The sequence below is a fragment of the Cnephaeus nilssonii genome (genome assembly GCF_951640355.1).
Source record: "Cnephaeus nilssonii genome assembly, chromosome: 16".
NCBI lineage: Eukaryota > Metazoa > Chordata > Mammalia > Chiroptera > Vespertilionidae > Cnephaeus > Cnephaeus nilssonii.
This window is the reverse complement of record NC_137087.1, coordinates 22,118,431-22,131,274: the sequence shown is the minus strand read 5'-3', so window position 1 is coordinate 22,131,274 and position 12,844 is coordinate 22,118,431. Positions and strand designations below refer to the sequence as shown.

The 12,844-nt window shown below is 41.1% G+C and overlaps 2 protein-coding genes across 7 annotated transcripts in view; one reads left to right on the top strand and one right to left on the bottom strand.

Annotated features, from left to right (window-relative positions):
* The window catches only part of PBLD (phenazine biosynthesis like protein domain containing), a 58,127-nt gene extending 56,646 nt beyond the window's left edge, over window positions 1-1,481 (bottom strand). Inside the window, exon 1 of the mRNA XM_079793322.1 lies at window positions 1,249-1,481. The gene's annotated coding sequence lies outside the window, so the exon portion shown is untranslated. The remainder of the gene's footprint in view (window positions 1-1,248) is intronic.
* On the top strand, window positions 519-11,918 carry HNRNPH3 (heterogeneous nuclear ribonucleoprotein H3). Of its 6 annotated transcripts, none has more exons than XM_079793313.1 (9): window positions 519-713; window positions 5,621-5,754; window positions 6,276-6,414; window positions 6,916-7,100; window positions 7,525-7,611; window positions 9,187-9,302; window positions 10,017-10,152; window positions 11,243-11,338; window positions 11,421-11,918. In XM_079793313.1, the coding sequence occupies exons 2-9, from the start codon at window positions 5,643-5,645 to the stop codon at window positions 11,792-11,794; spliced, it is 1,245 nt and encodes a 414-aa protein (XP_079649439.1). In that variant the 5' UTR covers window positions 519-713; window positions 5,621-5,642; the 3' UTR covers window positions 11,795-11,918. The 6 variants fall into 6 exon arrangements, with proteins under 6 accessions (XP_079649439.1, XP_079649438.1, XP_079649440.1 ...); XM_079793312.1 differs by having other exon boundaries at window positions 519-732; XM_079793314.1 differs by lacking the exon at window positions 519-713 and adding an exon at window positions 1,488-1,573.
* The last annotated feature ends 926 nt before the right edge of the window (window positions 11,919-12,844 follow it).

Genomic DNA, 12,844 nt, shown 5'->3' with positions numbered 1-12,844 from the left:
TGGGGCAGCGGGGCCGCAGCGCCAGAGCCAGGACGGAGGAGCCCCAGGCCCCAGATGGTCTGCTGGATACCCGCATCTCCCAGTGTTGAACAACAGCTGTTTCTACTGCATAATGCAAACATGGTGGACAAGGAAAACCTTGCCGGGGTTTGGCGGCTGAACCCCGCGGCGCCTTTCCACGCAGGTGACGCTAGGGTGAGCGCGGGACCCTGCTGGAATTTGGGGGGCACAGAGGACCGGAGAACCGCTCCAAACCAGGACACCACGGTTCTTTCAACGCACGCGGGCAGGACCCCTGCGGCCACTGACCCTCCAAGAGGCCAGAAAGGTGGGTTCTGAGACTTGGATGGCGGCGCCGTCGGAGAGACCAGCGGAACTCTCCGCCCCTTCGCGAACTGGACCCGCCTCGGCTCCTCGCCGCGTCCAACCAAGGCCCCAGTAGCGCGCAAGCGCACTACCTGCCGGCTGCGCCAAAGCGGGACCAACGCTCTCGTCTCGCGAGAACGACGCCGGCCGGTCTCCGTTGCTCTCGCTCCGCCACCCCCTCCTCGCTCGCTCTCTCCCATCCCCCAAGCCAGTCGCTCTGCTGCGCAGCTCCCTCAGCGGTAGCCTCCGCCGGAGACGGTTGGAAGAACCGTTGTGGGAGCGCTACACGAGGAAAGCGACTTCTTCCTCCCGGCCGGACCCCGCGGGCGCTGCAGTCGCTTGACAGGGTATCTGAAGTAAAAGGGGGTAGGTTGGGCTGGCGGTTCCGTGAGCGGAGTCGGGAGAAGGACGAGAGAGATGGGGGGGGGGGGGGAGGGGGAGTGTGGAGGTCGCCGCTCGGAAACGGCCAGGCTGCGCCTCCCAGGCGATCTCCCACTTCACGGGGGCGGGGGGGGGGTCCGGCATGTCGGGGGGAGGACCCGTTAATGTGGAATTCAGTGAGTGAAACCGAAGCCCGGCGTGGGGGTCATCCAGCATTTCCCCGTTTCCCCGCTGGTTTGGCCTCCGCCATCTTGGGCACGGTGGCGCGGCCGCCTCGGCTTCCCGCCCTTCCTCTCTACTTCGGCTCCTCAACTTCCGAAAACTGATTTGGAAGGCCGGAGGGTGGTCCGGGCGCCCTGGAGGGGTGCGGGTGGGGAGCGGAGCGAGCCGGGGAAGGCCGGGCAGCGGGTGGGGGCGTCCTGGGGCTGGCGGGCGCGCTCCCGATGGAAATGGCGCGGGATGGGCCCGGCCTCCCTCCCTCCGCAGTCTCGGCTGGGCTACCTGGGCTGGCGGGACTGCGAGTCTCTTCTGACGCAGATTCTCCAGATGAGAGAGGCTGGCGCTGGGGGAGGAAAGCCAATGGCGACGAAGGCGCTCCACTCCCGCGTCCAGGACAAAGGAGGCGGAGGGCCTCCTTTGTAATCGGCCGCCCGGTGGCCGCGGTTTCCGCCGGGCCTGGCCGCCGGGCGGGGCGGCGGGGGGGGGGGGGGGCGTGCTCTCCCTAGCTCTCCGGTCTCTAGGGCAGCTAGATAAACGGAAAGTCTCCGGGGAGGAATAAAGGACGCTTAGCCGGCCCTTATATTCCAGATTTGGAACTTCGAAAAGAGTACGTACTCATTTTCCAACGGGGTTTTATTTTATTTTTTTATTTCTTACTTTATTCACGCTTATCTTAAACGTATTTAAAGATTTTGTGGGTAAGTGGTTTGTGAGGAGAAAAATGGGTGATGTGTTAAAGAGGAGTGTGAAATGGGTATTTCCAATAGGTCGTCTGGGCCCAGTGAACGGTGCGATAAGGCTTGTTGGCCTTTGGGGCGGGAGTGGGGTAGTTTAGCAATGGTTTTGTGTAGTTTGGCACATGCTGGGTTAGAATTGAAGTAGGCGTTTACATTTGGAAAGAAGTTAAAGCAATCCGTGAAGGCAGAATGTGTCTATAGGAATTGAGTTACTGTTCGAAGACCTGGGGGGGGGGGGCGGGGAGCGGGCATTAGGCTGTAGAAGTAAAATGACTTAAAAATACAATTGGTGTTTATTTTCTTTGGGCATGTTTTGTTTTGTTTTGTTTTGTTTTAATCTAGTGTAGAACTGTCGTAATGTTTTGAACAAGAGCATAGGCCTACTCAACAGAGAGAGACACTAAAGCCAGTCCATATAGAGTGGGATGATTGGTCCTTGGAACACAGGAGAACTAGGTCGGAAATTTGCACTGAAGACAATAGGAAAGGGGAAGAAGAGTTTCCACTAATTCATATGAATCTTTACAAGAAGTTGGTCTACTTTTGGGGCTTTGATATATGATATAACAGCTTTCCTAATATGATTGCCCTAGAAATCTTTTTTCTGCCCTCATCTGCATCATAATCGGGAAATCCATGTAAATTGCCTTTAAATTTTTAACAGTGTGTGTGTTTTATGTCCTCGTTTTAGTAAACAAGTGGCTGAATGTAATAAAGAACTCATTCAAATTCCTTTTTATTCCTTTTAGAAATTAGCGGTGTGCCTTTTTTTTTTAATTGAGTGAGCACTTTGAAAGGGGGGATGATTTAAAATTAACATATCACCAAATTTTTTGCCGAAATTTGAAGTTCATTCTCATTTTTTAGGACCAGAGGATTGTCATTTAGAAAGTTATTTATTGATGCAGCAAACCCTTTTTGTATTGTATGCTTAAGAAGATAGTATAATTTCTGTTATAATCTGTTAGATGCTTTTACTAAGGAACTAAAGTCTCATACAAAACTCACTAAAATTGTCCTAATATTTCAACTGCTGGTATTTTTAATTGGTGCTAACACTTGGAAATCTTAAAACAATTGTGATTGGCCATGATGCTGTTGCAAAGAAAGGATGAGATGGATTATCCTGAATAATTAGTAAAAGCTAGGTGGTTTCTGAGACAGCTTTATTAAGGTACCAAAGTTGGTTGTATGCCTTTAAAGTTCGTTTTGGTTTTCTAAGTAGAATTTTAGACTCAATTTTCGGGTTTTAAAGAGATAATAGTGTGTGCTTCCGTTTTTATTGTGTACTCTGTGAACACAGGTGATGAAGAATCGCCCTTTTAAAAGTTTCCTCTGAATCTGCTTAACTTTTCCATAATTTAAAATTGTGTTAACTTTGGAGTGTGTGTGTGTTTTAATGCTCACTCAAGGATGCTTTTACTAATTTTTAGAAAAAGTAGAGGGGAGGGGGAGAGAAACATCGAATAAAGTTGCTTCATGTACATACCCTGACCAGAGGCGACCCAGGTATGTGCCCTGACTGGCATTCAAACCCGAAACCTTTTGATGTGTGGGAAGACACTCCAACCAACTGAGCCACCCGACCAGAGTTAGTGTTTTTTAAAGATGTTGTGCCTTATTTGTTGTTTTTATATAGGCTCACATTGGCGTAACTGATCCCGAAAATCAAAACTAGTTGGCTCACTAGTGCTTGTAGTAAAGGTAATCTATATTCAGCTTTTTTGTATTTCTTCCCAAAACAATAGCTTCACATTGAAAAAATGCTAAATGATAAAAAGCACCATACTAGTAACATCTTTTCACAACAGATTAGATTTGACTTTGCAAAGTTCTTAGATTTTTTCATGAGGAAGTGATGTGTGATGTTAAATCTCCACTTTTTCCCTTGTCCTTAAATCACTCTTTATAGGAAACAGCTATTTAAGTTGGTGCTGTTTTTTTTGTTTTGTTTTTACAACAGTTTAAGAAAATGGTAGATCTTCACAATGTCTCTTTTTTCCCCCAGACTGATTTGAGGGCTACTAGAACAGTGTTTTTCCCTCTGCTTTAGACAGTTTCCAAGGAAACATGAAACTGTGTCCTTTTAAGACTCAATACGTTTCTGACCTAGAAGGTTTGACCTGTTATTTTGTGGTACATTTCATTAGTTCTACGGTGCCCTTAAAATGGCCACCATTGAGTGGTTATCACGCCGCAGACCAGGCACTGAATAATTCTTAAAAGTGGTCCAGTGAAGTATAGGCAGCACTGCTGCATTTTTACAGTTGGACACAGCGGTTAAGTACTTGCTTAAATTAAGGACCCAGTGAGTGACAGACTTTAGGGATTCAAGCCCAGTTTTTTTTCTCTTAAATTAAGTCCATACCAGTTATTTGTGTGCATAAGAATTAATTGCAATGTCAAATAAAAATGCATAATCTCACTTTTGGGATCTCTGTCTAGGACTAAAAAAATAACAGCAGCCTGGCTGGTATGGCGAAGTTGGTTGAGCATCCTCCCATGCACCAAAAGGTTGCCGGTTCGATTCCTAGTCAGGGCACATGCCCAAGTTGTAGGCTTGGTCCCTAGTAAGGGGCATGTAGGAGGCAACCAATAGATGTTTCTCCCTCTCTCTTCCTCTCTCTCTAAAAATCAATAAAAATATTTAAAAAGTAACAGCAATAATAAAAAACGGGCGCCAGAAGTTATTCCTATGCAGAGCTGATTTGATTTATAACCACATTTGGGAAATTCTACATTAGTTTATTTTAAATGCAAGAATTCTAGGCAGGGGAATTTCACTCTTTGCAGATGCTGCCCCTAACAGTTGCACTGATAATTCAATCATGTGAAATTAAGTAGTAGTGAATCCTGTTGGTATGAAATAATTCTTGAGCATAAAGGAATCGAGTGAACAAATTGTTTTGTTTACAGGGGAGGAGGTGGTGAGGGAAATTTTTGAAATAACCAGGTGAGTAGGATTCCTACAGCTGCATAATGAAATTTGTAAGCTCTGGTAAGTTTCTGCAGCTGAAGGACTTCTGCATTAGCCTCTTTAAAGTGTTCTGGAATCTTAAAATAAGGAAGGATGGTTGTCTTGGGAAGGGAACTGGGTGGCTGGGTGGGTCTTTTTGGAGGGGAAAGAGGTCTTTTCACTGTACCCTTTTTAATACTTTTTGAATGTGAATGTATTGTCATTTTTTAAAATTGTGTCTAAAAGTAAAGCAGTAACTTTTTTAATATAGTATGTTCAGTAACTTAAGTGGCCTTTTTACCTCCATTTTTGAAATTCAACCTAGTTTAATCATTTAAAACTTAATCTTGGGGAGTGTGTGCACCAGATTTCATTACAATAGAGTTAAAAATTTTCCCCCTTCAAAAAATTGGATATGTTCAGAACTATAGTGCATCTAATAAACTTACACTTTTATGATGCCATTTTTTCCAACATCAAAGAAGTACTCGTACTTTTGGCTTGGGTTCTTAATGTGAGTGGATGGTGGTACTTGTGTGCAACTTTTGAGTGATCAGGTTTTAAAGAATTTGCAGAACTATTCAAGTGAATGATAAAACATGGAAAATGAATGAAAATTTGAGAGAAGGGGCAAAGGTAGAGTTGATACTAAATGACAGGTTAGGAAATAGAGTTTGAACAAGAAGACTTAGAGTGGAATTAAGTAAACTTACTCAAAATTAGGCAATATATAATATTTGATCCTTAGAAATTGAGTGCTTTTTGGTGGGAGGGGTCAGGTTTCACTGCCTTTCCCAATCTTTTTTTGCCCGACCCAAAACAGAAAGGTGTTGTGTTGTCATTGGAGTCATTGAGTCCTGTTACATTTCCTGTTGTGCACCACTGAGAGGTGTTTCTTCAGTACCTCTGACAAGAGTATATTTTGATTGACTGCTTTATGTGCTTGTTTATTTTTTTATAGCATTTAATCAAACGGTATTGAGATGGATTGGGTTATGAAACATAATGGTCCAAATGACGCTAGTGATGGGACAGTGCGACTTCGTGGACTGCCATTTGGTTGCAGCAAAGAGGAAATAGTTCAGTTCTTTCAAGGTACCTCTAGTATTAGTCAAAGTTTAGTAGTATTTTATGTTATTACTCAGTTTTTAATTTACAAAACCCATTTGCTTGTTTGGGGGACTTTTTAATTTGAATATATCTTGGTTAATGTATAGTTATGAAATTTGCTCCAGTTAATATTTAATACAGAATTTATAGAATATGTAAAACCTAACTAATGTGCAATAAACTTAATTGAGTAATTATGTGTGATGAAATGAACCATGAATCAGAAGATGGAGCATAGTTAAATTTGATTTCAGCTTTTTTTTTTTTTCCATGTAATATAGGTGGGCTGTTAGAGTATGTAATTTATAAAGACATTAGTAGCAAAAAAAAAACTTTTGTGTAATCCAATTCTTGAAAAAAATCTTCCATTTGTATTATGGGGTGATGGGGAACTAAGTACTTTGTTTTGTTTTGTTTAGAGTTGTTTTAAATATTTGATTCAGATGGGAATGTTTCAGCCTTTAACACTGTTCCCCTTGATGGGGTTATTTGTCCTTGGGTTAAAGGGTTGGAAATCGTGCCAAATGGGATAACATTGACGATGGACTACCAGGGGAGAAGCACAGGGGAGGCCTTCGTGCAGTTTGCTTCAAAGGAGATAGCAGAAAATGCTCTGGGGAAACACAAGGAAAGAATAGGGCACAGGTGGGGATGGAGAGTTTGGGATGGTGTTAAATTTTTATTTTTGGGGGTTGTGGGTCACTATTGCTTAAGTGGGGGGTACCAGTAACATTTTTCTGGGATAGTTTAAAAGAATTGATAATTTAACTTTGAAACTACAGATATGGGTGGGGAATTAATGCTAATAGTTTGCTTAAATTAAAATTAGATTGTTTCCATTTCTCTGTAGGATGTTGTTGATAAATGCTTTTGTATAATCAACTATTTTCTCTAAACATCTATCTTGTGCTTAAGGAAACAAGCTAAAATTATTATATTTATATCTCAGATGATTGATTTATCTATGTAAAACTTAAATATATTAATTATTAAGTTTGTAGGTGTAAAAATGTTAACTTTATGTTGTATTTAGGATAAATTGGGTTATGTATCTAGATACAGAAAAACTTATTGCATTTTGCCCAATATCTTATTTACTCTAATACATTTAAGCTGAAACCAGTACCTTAAACCATTTTTAAATAGGTATATTGAGATCTTCAGAAGTAGCAGGAGTGAAATCAAAGGATTTTATGATCCACCAAGAAGATTGCTGGGCCAGCGACCAGGACCATATGATAGACCAATAGGAGGAAGAGGGGGTTATTATGGAGCTGGGCGTGGAAGTATGTATGACAGAATGCGACGAGGAGGTGATGGATATGATGGTGGTATGTGTATCTAATGAACAAAGGTTCTGTTGTCATTTTCTTAATGTTCCTGACACTTTGTCAAGAAATACAGAAATGGCAGTAATTTCAGTACCTACTAGGTTTTAAAACCTGTTCATGAAAATACGGATTCCCATGGCCAGCTGTGGGACTTGATTGATGCACATATTGACACCTAGATAATGTATACAGAAATTAAAATGAAGATATTGGCACGTTTGGACATTTTCTTCTTGGCATCAGGGTGAAATTAAATGTCTAAATGTATCCTTTTTAGATTTTAAATTTTTACCAGGTGTTAACTGCTTTTTTTCACATGTTGGGAGTTGCAATACTTTAGTCAAATTGCTTATATAGAGTATGCTTTTGTAAACTATAAAATTTATCTCTTTGAAGTATTCATGTATTTTCTCAAATTACACAGGTTATGGAGGTTTTGATGACTATGGTGGCTATAATAATTATGGCTATGGAAATGATGGCTTTGATGACAGAATGAGAGATGGAAGAGGTAAATTAAATATTAAAGACATACTAATTTTTAGGTGAATTTTGGTAAAGTCAATTCAGGCATATTTTAGTGTATTCCTACATAGGCCTTTATACTAGAGGCCTGGTGCATGAAATTCGTGCCTGGGGGAGGGGCTCAGCCCGACCTATACCCTCCAATCCAGGAGCCCTCGGGGGATGTCCTTCTGCCAGTTTAGGCCCGATCCCGCAGACATTCCTCTTGAAATCCAGGAGCGCTGACTCCTAACCGCTCGCCTGCCTGATCCCCCTAACTGCCGACCTGGTCTCCCCTGTTATCTTTTTTTTAGTCTTACTCCCTTCACACACAATTGTATTTGACTTATTGGCTTCTCCCTCACAACATTTTTCTCCTTTATGTAACACTTTTTCCTACTGACTCATCATTTATAAACTTTTCTTTCCTCCTTATTTCCTCCTCCTGTTCCATCCTTCTTCCCATCTTTCTCCTACCCTCCCTCCCCACAATCCTTCTCTCCTTTATCTTTACCCCTGCCCTCCCACCCCTTTCTTTTCCTTCCTTACCACCTTAATTTTTTTCTTCACTTTCTCCCTCACACCTGCTTAGCTCACTCCCCCATTTCTTCCCTCTTCCCATTCTCCTTTTAAGCTCTACCAGCTCCCCTTTAAAACTTTTCTTCCCTCCCTCTTTCTCATCCTACCTTCCCCATACATTCTTCTCTACTTACTTCCACTGTTTTAATATCTATCTACCTGCCTAATCACTATCATTTATCTTTTTTCTTTTCTGACTCCTACTTTTAAAATCTGTCCCCAGTACACAACTATACTTGATTTTCATTATAGCTCCTACAGTTCACTTATACATCCTCTTTCCTTCTTTAACTCTGCTCTCTACTGACTCCTTTATAAAGTTCTTGCCTCCTTCCCTCCTTAAAGCTTCCATGGGGGGGGTTTAATCCCCAGCCCAGCCAGTTGTTCACTGGCCCCCCTCCCTCTTTCCTGGCCTCCCCGCTGCCGCCCTGCTCCCATTCCCTGCCCAGGACGCCCGGCCTAGCGAGGGTGGCCAAGGCCCAGGCACTGCTGCTGCTGCCGAGAAGCAGGAGCACCTCTGCCCAGAAGGCCTCGCACCGTCCACCACTCTCCCAGGGGCTCCCGCCCTGCCCCTCGCCGGGCACACCCCTCCTGGGGGCAGCTCCGCGTTTCCTTTCCTTTTCCATTCCTGCGTCTTTTTTTTTTTGTTCCCTTTCTGTATTTCTACATGCAGGCCTGCCTTCCTCTCCCTCTCCTTTCTTATTCCCTCCTGTTGTATCCTATCCTACCCCGGGCTTTGCAGCTGCCTGAGCAGAGGGCGGGGACACAGCCTGCTGATCCAGTCATGATGTGACACTGTAGCAGATAATTTGCATATTTCTCTATTAGTATAGATATACTTACTGGTAAATTCTCCATTTGATGTTTAGAACAACTATAAGTGTTAAAATCTCTTGGGGTTGTCAAAAAGCTGTAAATAGGAAAAGATGTGTACAGGGAAGAAATATTTTGTTGAAATGCTTTTCTACATGTACCAGTTTATGATCTGGAAATGTCTCTTTAGGTATGGGAGGACATGGCTATGGTGGAGCTGGTGATGCAAGTTCAGGTTTTCATGGTGGTCATTTTGTACATATGAGAGGATTGCCTTTTCGTGCAACTGAAAATGACATTGCTAATGTGAGTAATTTTAGTAATTAGTGGTTTTATACTAATTCTGGATCTACATTTTTTAAAGCATTCTTAATGTTCTTATTTTCATTTTAATATCAGAATCCCTTTAATGTGACTATATATATCTTCAGTAGTTGATGAATATTTTTGTGTCCATTTTGTGCTGTACCTACATAGGATTCAAGCAAGTAAATGCTATAGTTACAAAGTCCAGTTAAGAATTTAGTGAAAAGACTGCTCAGCGTTGTGGTGGTGACTGGGAGATTGTTTCCCTTGTGTGGAGTTTCTAAAGTATAAATATATCTAACAAGTGAAAAGTTCAAGTAGTTTGGTTTGGCATTCTAGGCTGTATGGCGAACTGAAAATAATGGAAATAGATGTTATTAATTTGAAACTGGTTGGTTTCATATTGATTAGAGAATCAGTGAACTTCAGCCCAATAGCCATCCAGTACTTGGCTTCCAATGGCCTACAAAGCCAAGAGTATTTACTGTGTAGCTTTTAAAGAAAATTTTTGCTCTAACTCTTACTGGGAACCTATTGGCCTAAGTTCCAGGTATCTGTGTTTTCCTAAGTGTGGTCTTATATTCTTAGAACCTCTAGTGTTGATGTAATTGTTAGCCTTCCAACACGGCAGTAGAAGGGTTGTCTTAATGAACAAAAACAAAGGCATGTGGTAATTTTGGTAATATAAAAGTAACAAGTTTTTCTTTTCTTTAGTTCTTCTCACCACTAAATCCAATACGAGTGCATATTGATATTGGAGCTGATGGCAGAGCAACAGGAGAAGCAGACGTAGAGTTTGTGACACATGAAGATGCAGTAGCTGCCATGTCTAAAGATAAGAATAACATGCGTAAGTAGTATCCTTGGCATGCTAGCTTATTTCCTAGGTGTGAACTTGTTTATTATAAGTTCAGACTTTCATAGCTTTCTAGGGAACTTTATATTGAAGCATTAATTCAGACTCTTAGTACTTGACAGGTAATTAGCACTTAAGTTGTTAAAAGGGGGAAATAGGTATGTTACTTGTTTGAGTTTCACGCCTTTTGCAAATTAGTATCACTTTTTAAATATATACACACACACACACACACACACACATATATTTTTATTGATTTCAGAGAGGAAGGTAGAGAGAAAAAGAGAAACATCAATGCTGAGACAAAATCCTTGATTGGCTGCCTCTAGGGGACCGAGCCCACATGTACCCTGCCTGGGAATCAAACTGTGAACTCCTGGTTCATAGGTTGATGCTCAACCACTGAACAGCACCAGCTGGGCAGTACAACTTCTTAACATATACGTTGATCGACTTGGATAAGTTATTCCTTCATGTCATCAAATCAGTTTTTTAAGCCATTTAATTGTACTTCGACCAGTTATTCCCAAATCTGGCTGCACATGAATCACTTGGTACTTAAAAAAGTTTTCCTGGCTGAAACCGGTTTGGCTCAGTGGATAGAGCGTCGGTCTGCAGACTGAAAGTTCCCAGGTTCGATTCCAGTCAAGAGCATGTACATTGGTTGCGGGCACATCCCCGGTAGGGGGTGTGCAGGAAGCAGCTGGTCGATGTTTCTCTCTTAATCAATGTTTCTAGCTCTCTATCCCTCTCCCTTCCTCTCTGTAAAAAAAAAAAAAAAAAGTTTTCCTGGACATTACTCTTAAGATTCTAATTCAGTTCTATGATTGGGCCTGGAATATATTTTTAAGAAGTGTACCAGTTGGTTCTGAAATAATGTATCAGTCCTTTTTATAGATAAGGAAACTTGTTCAAGATTATATAGTTTGAACAAAACTAGATTTTATCTCTGTCCAGCATTCGTTTTATCACTCCCCTCACAATCTGTAAGCATATACTTAGGTTTAATATTAGGTAGTTAGCCTGTTTATGCTTGGATAAATTTGATCCATCATTTTCCCTCTTACTCTTTTTTTCCCTAAAGAACATCGATACATTGAACTCTTCTTGAATTCCACTCCTGGAGGCGGCTCTGGAATGGGAGGTTCTGGAATGGGAGGCTACGGCAGAGATGGAATGGGTATGTATAGTTTTGTAAAGTAAATGGAGTTGAGTTAGACACTTAGCAATCAACCTCAAACTTGTTTGTTTTGTTTTTAAAGATAATCAGGGTGGTTATGGATCTGTTGGAAGAATGGGAATGGGGAACAATTACAGTGGAGGATATGGGACTCCTGATGGCCTGGGTGGTTATGGTAAGTGTCTTTGGTTACTCTGGTTCAGTTTGTTAGCCCCCATATGTGGTGCAGACTGTCTTCTACTTTGGTTACCTCCTATTAAACACTCAATGTCTTTTTTTCTAAGGTCGTGGTGGTGGAGGCAGTGGAGGTTACTATGGGCAAGGTGGCATGAGTGGAGGTGGATGGCGTGGGATGTATTAGAGCAAAACCACCAACATAATAGTCCTGACAACAGAATCTGGTCTACTAGACTTTCTTACAGATTTAATTTCTTTTGTATTTTAAGAACTTTATAATGACTGAAGGAATGTTTTCTCAAATCTCATTTGGTAAAGCAACAGATTGTGATGGGAAAATCTGTTTCTGTAGGTTTTATTTGTTGCATACTTTCACTTAAAATAAATTTTTATATTCAAACCACTGATGTTGATACTTTTTATATACTAGTTACTCCTAAGAATGTGCTGCTTTCATAAGATTTGGGTTGGTGTATTTTATTATTGGCTCTACAAGAAGTAGTAATTTTAGAGAACAATGATTCACCTCTGCATAAGCTGCAAATCTTAATGAGACACGTGGAATAGAGCTTGAAAAAGTGTGTAATAACTTTAATTTCTCCTGGACAATACTGCAAATATAAAACCTAAAGATTGGTTTAGATGGGTTCAGGAGTACAAATTCTGTTAATTCTATATTAATCTTTTTCAAATGTTACTTACCAGGCATAGCTCTGAAATGTTGATGAGGTATCTGGATTTCTGAATATTCATAATTGTGTTACCCAAGGATGGGAGTGTTGGAAGTTTAAATTCTAGCCCTAGATTTTAGAATAAAATCCCCTCACACTTGACTGAAGTACCAAAAAAATGTTTCCAAAAAGCGATAGTTGTAAGTTATCTCAAGTTTAGGCTAGGTTAAGGTTCCAAGTGACATGAGAATTCAGTACAAAGGTTTTAACTATGGAGTATAATTCTCACAGGTGTATTTTCAGTTTAAGCCCAATAGTTAAAACATTTTTTTAATAACTGTATAAATAACCTTTAAAAATGTAAGAGACGAGTCCATGTTGTAGTCTTAATTAAAATGAGAATCCTACAGTTGGATTTTGTATCAGATATCTGTTTGGAGTTTCAGGGCCATTGTGTTAAATACTATATGTAGCAAGGAAAAGGTGCTTTTTACTTTTAATCCCTTTGATCAATATGGCTTTTTTCCAGATTGGCTAATGGATCAAAATGAAACCTGTTAATGTGAATTCAGTTATTGAATTTGTTACTTGTTTTTGCTAGAATGTAATAAATATCAATGTGGGAGATAATAGTATGGCGTCTGTCCTAAAATGCTTT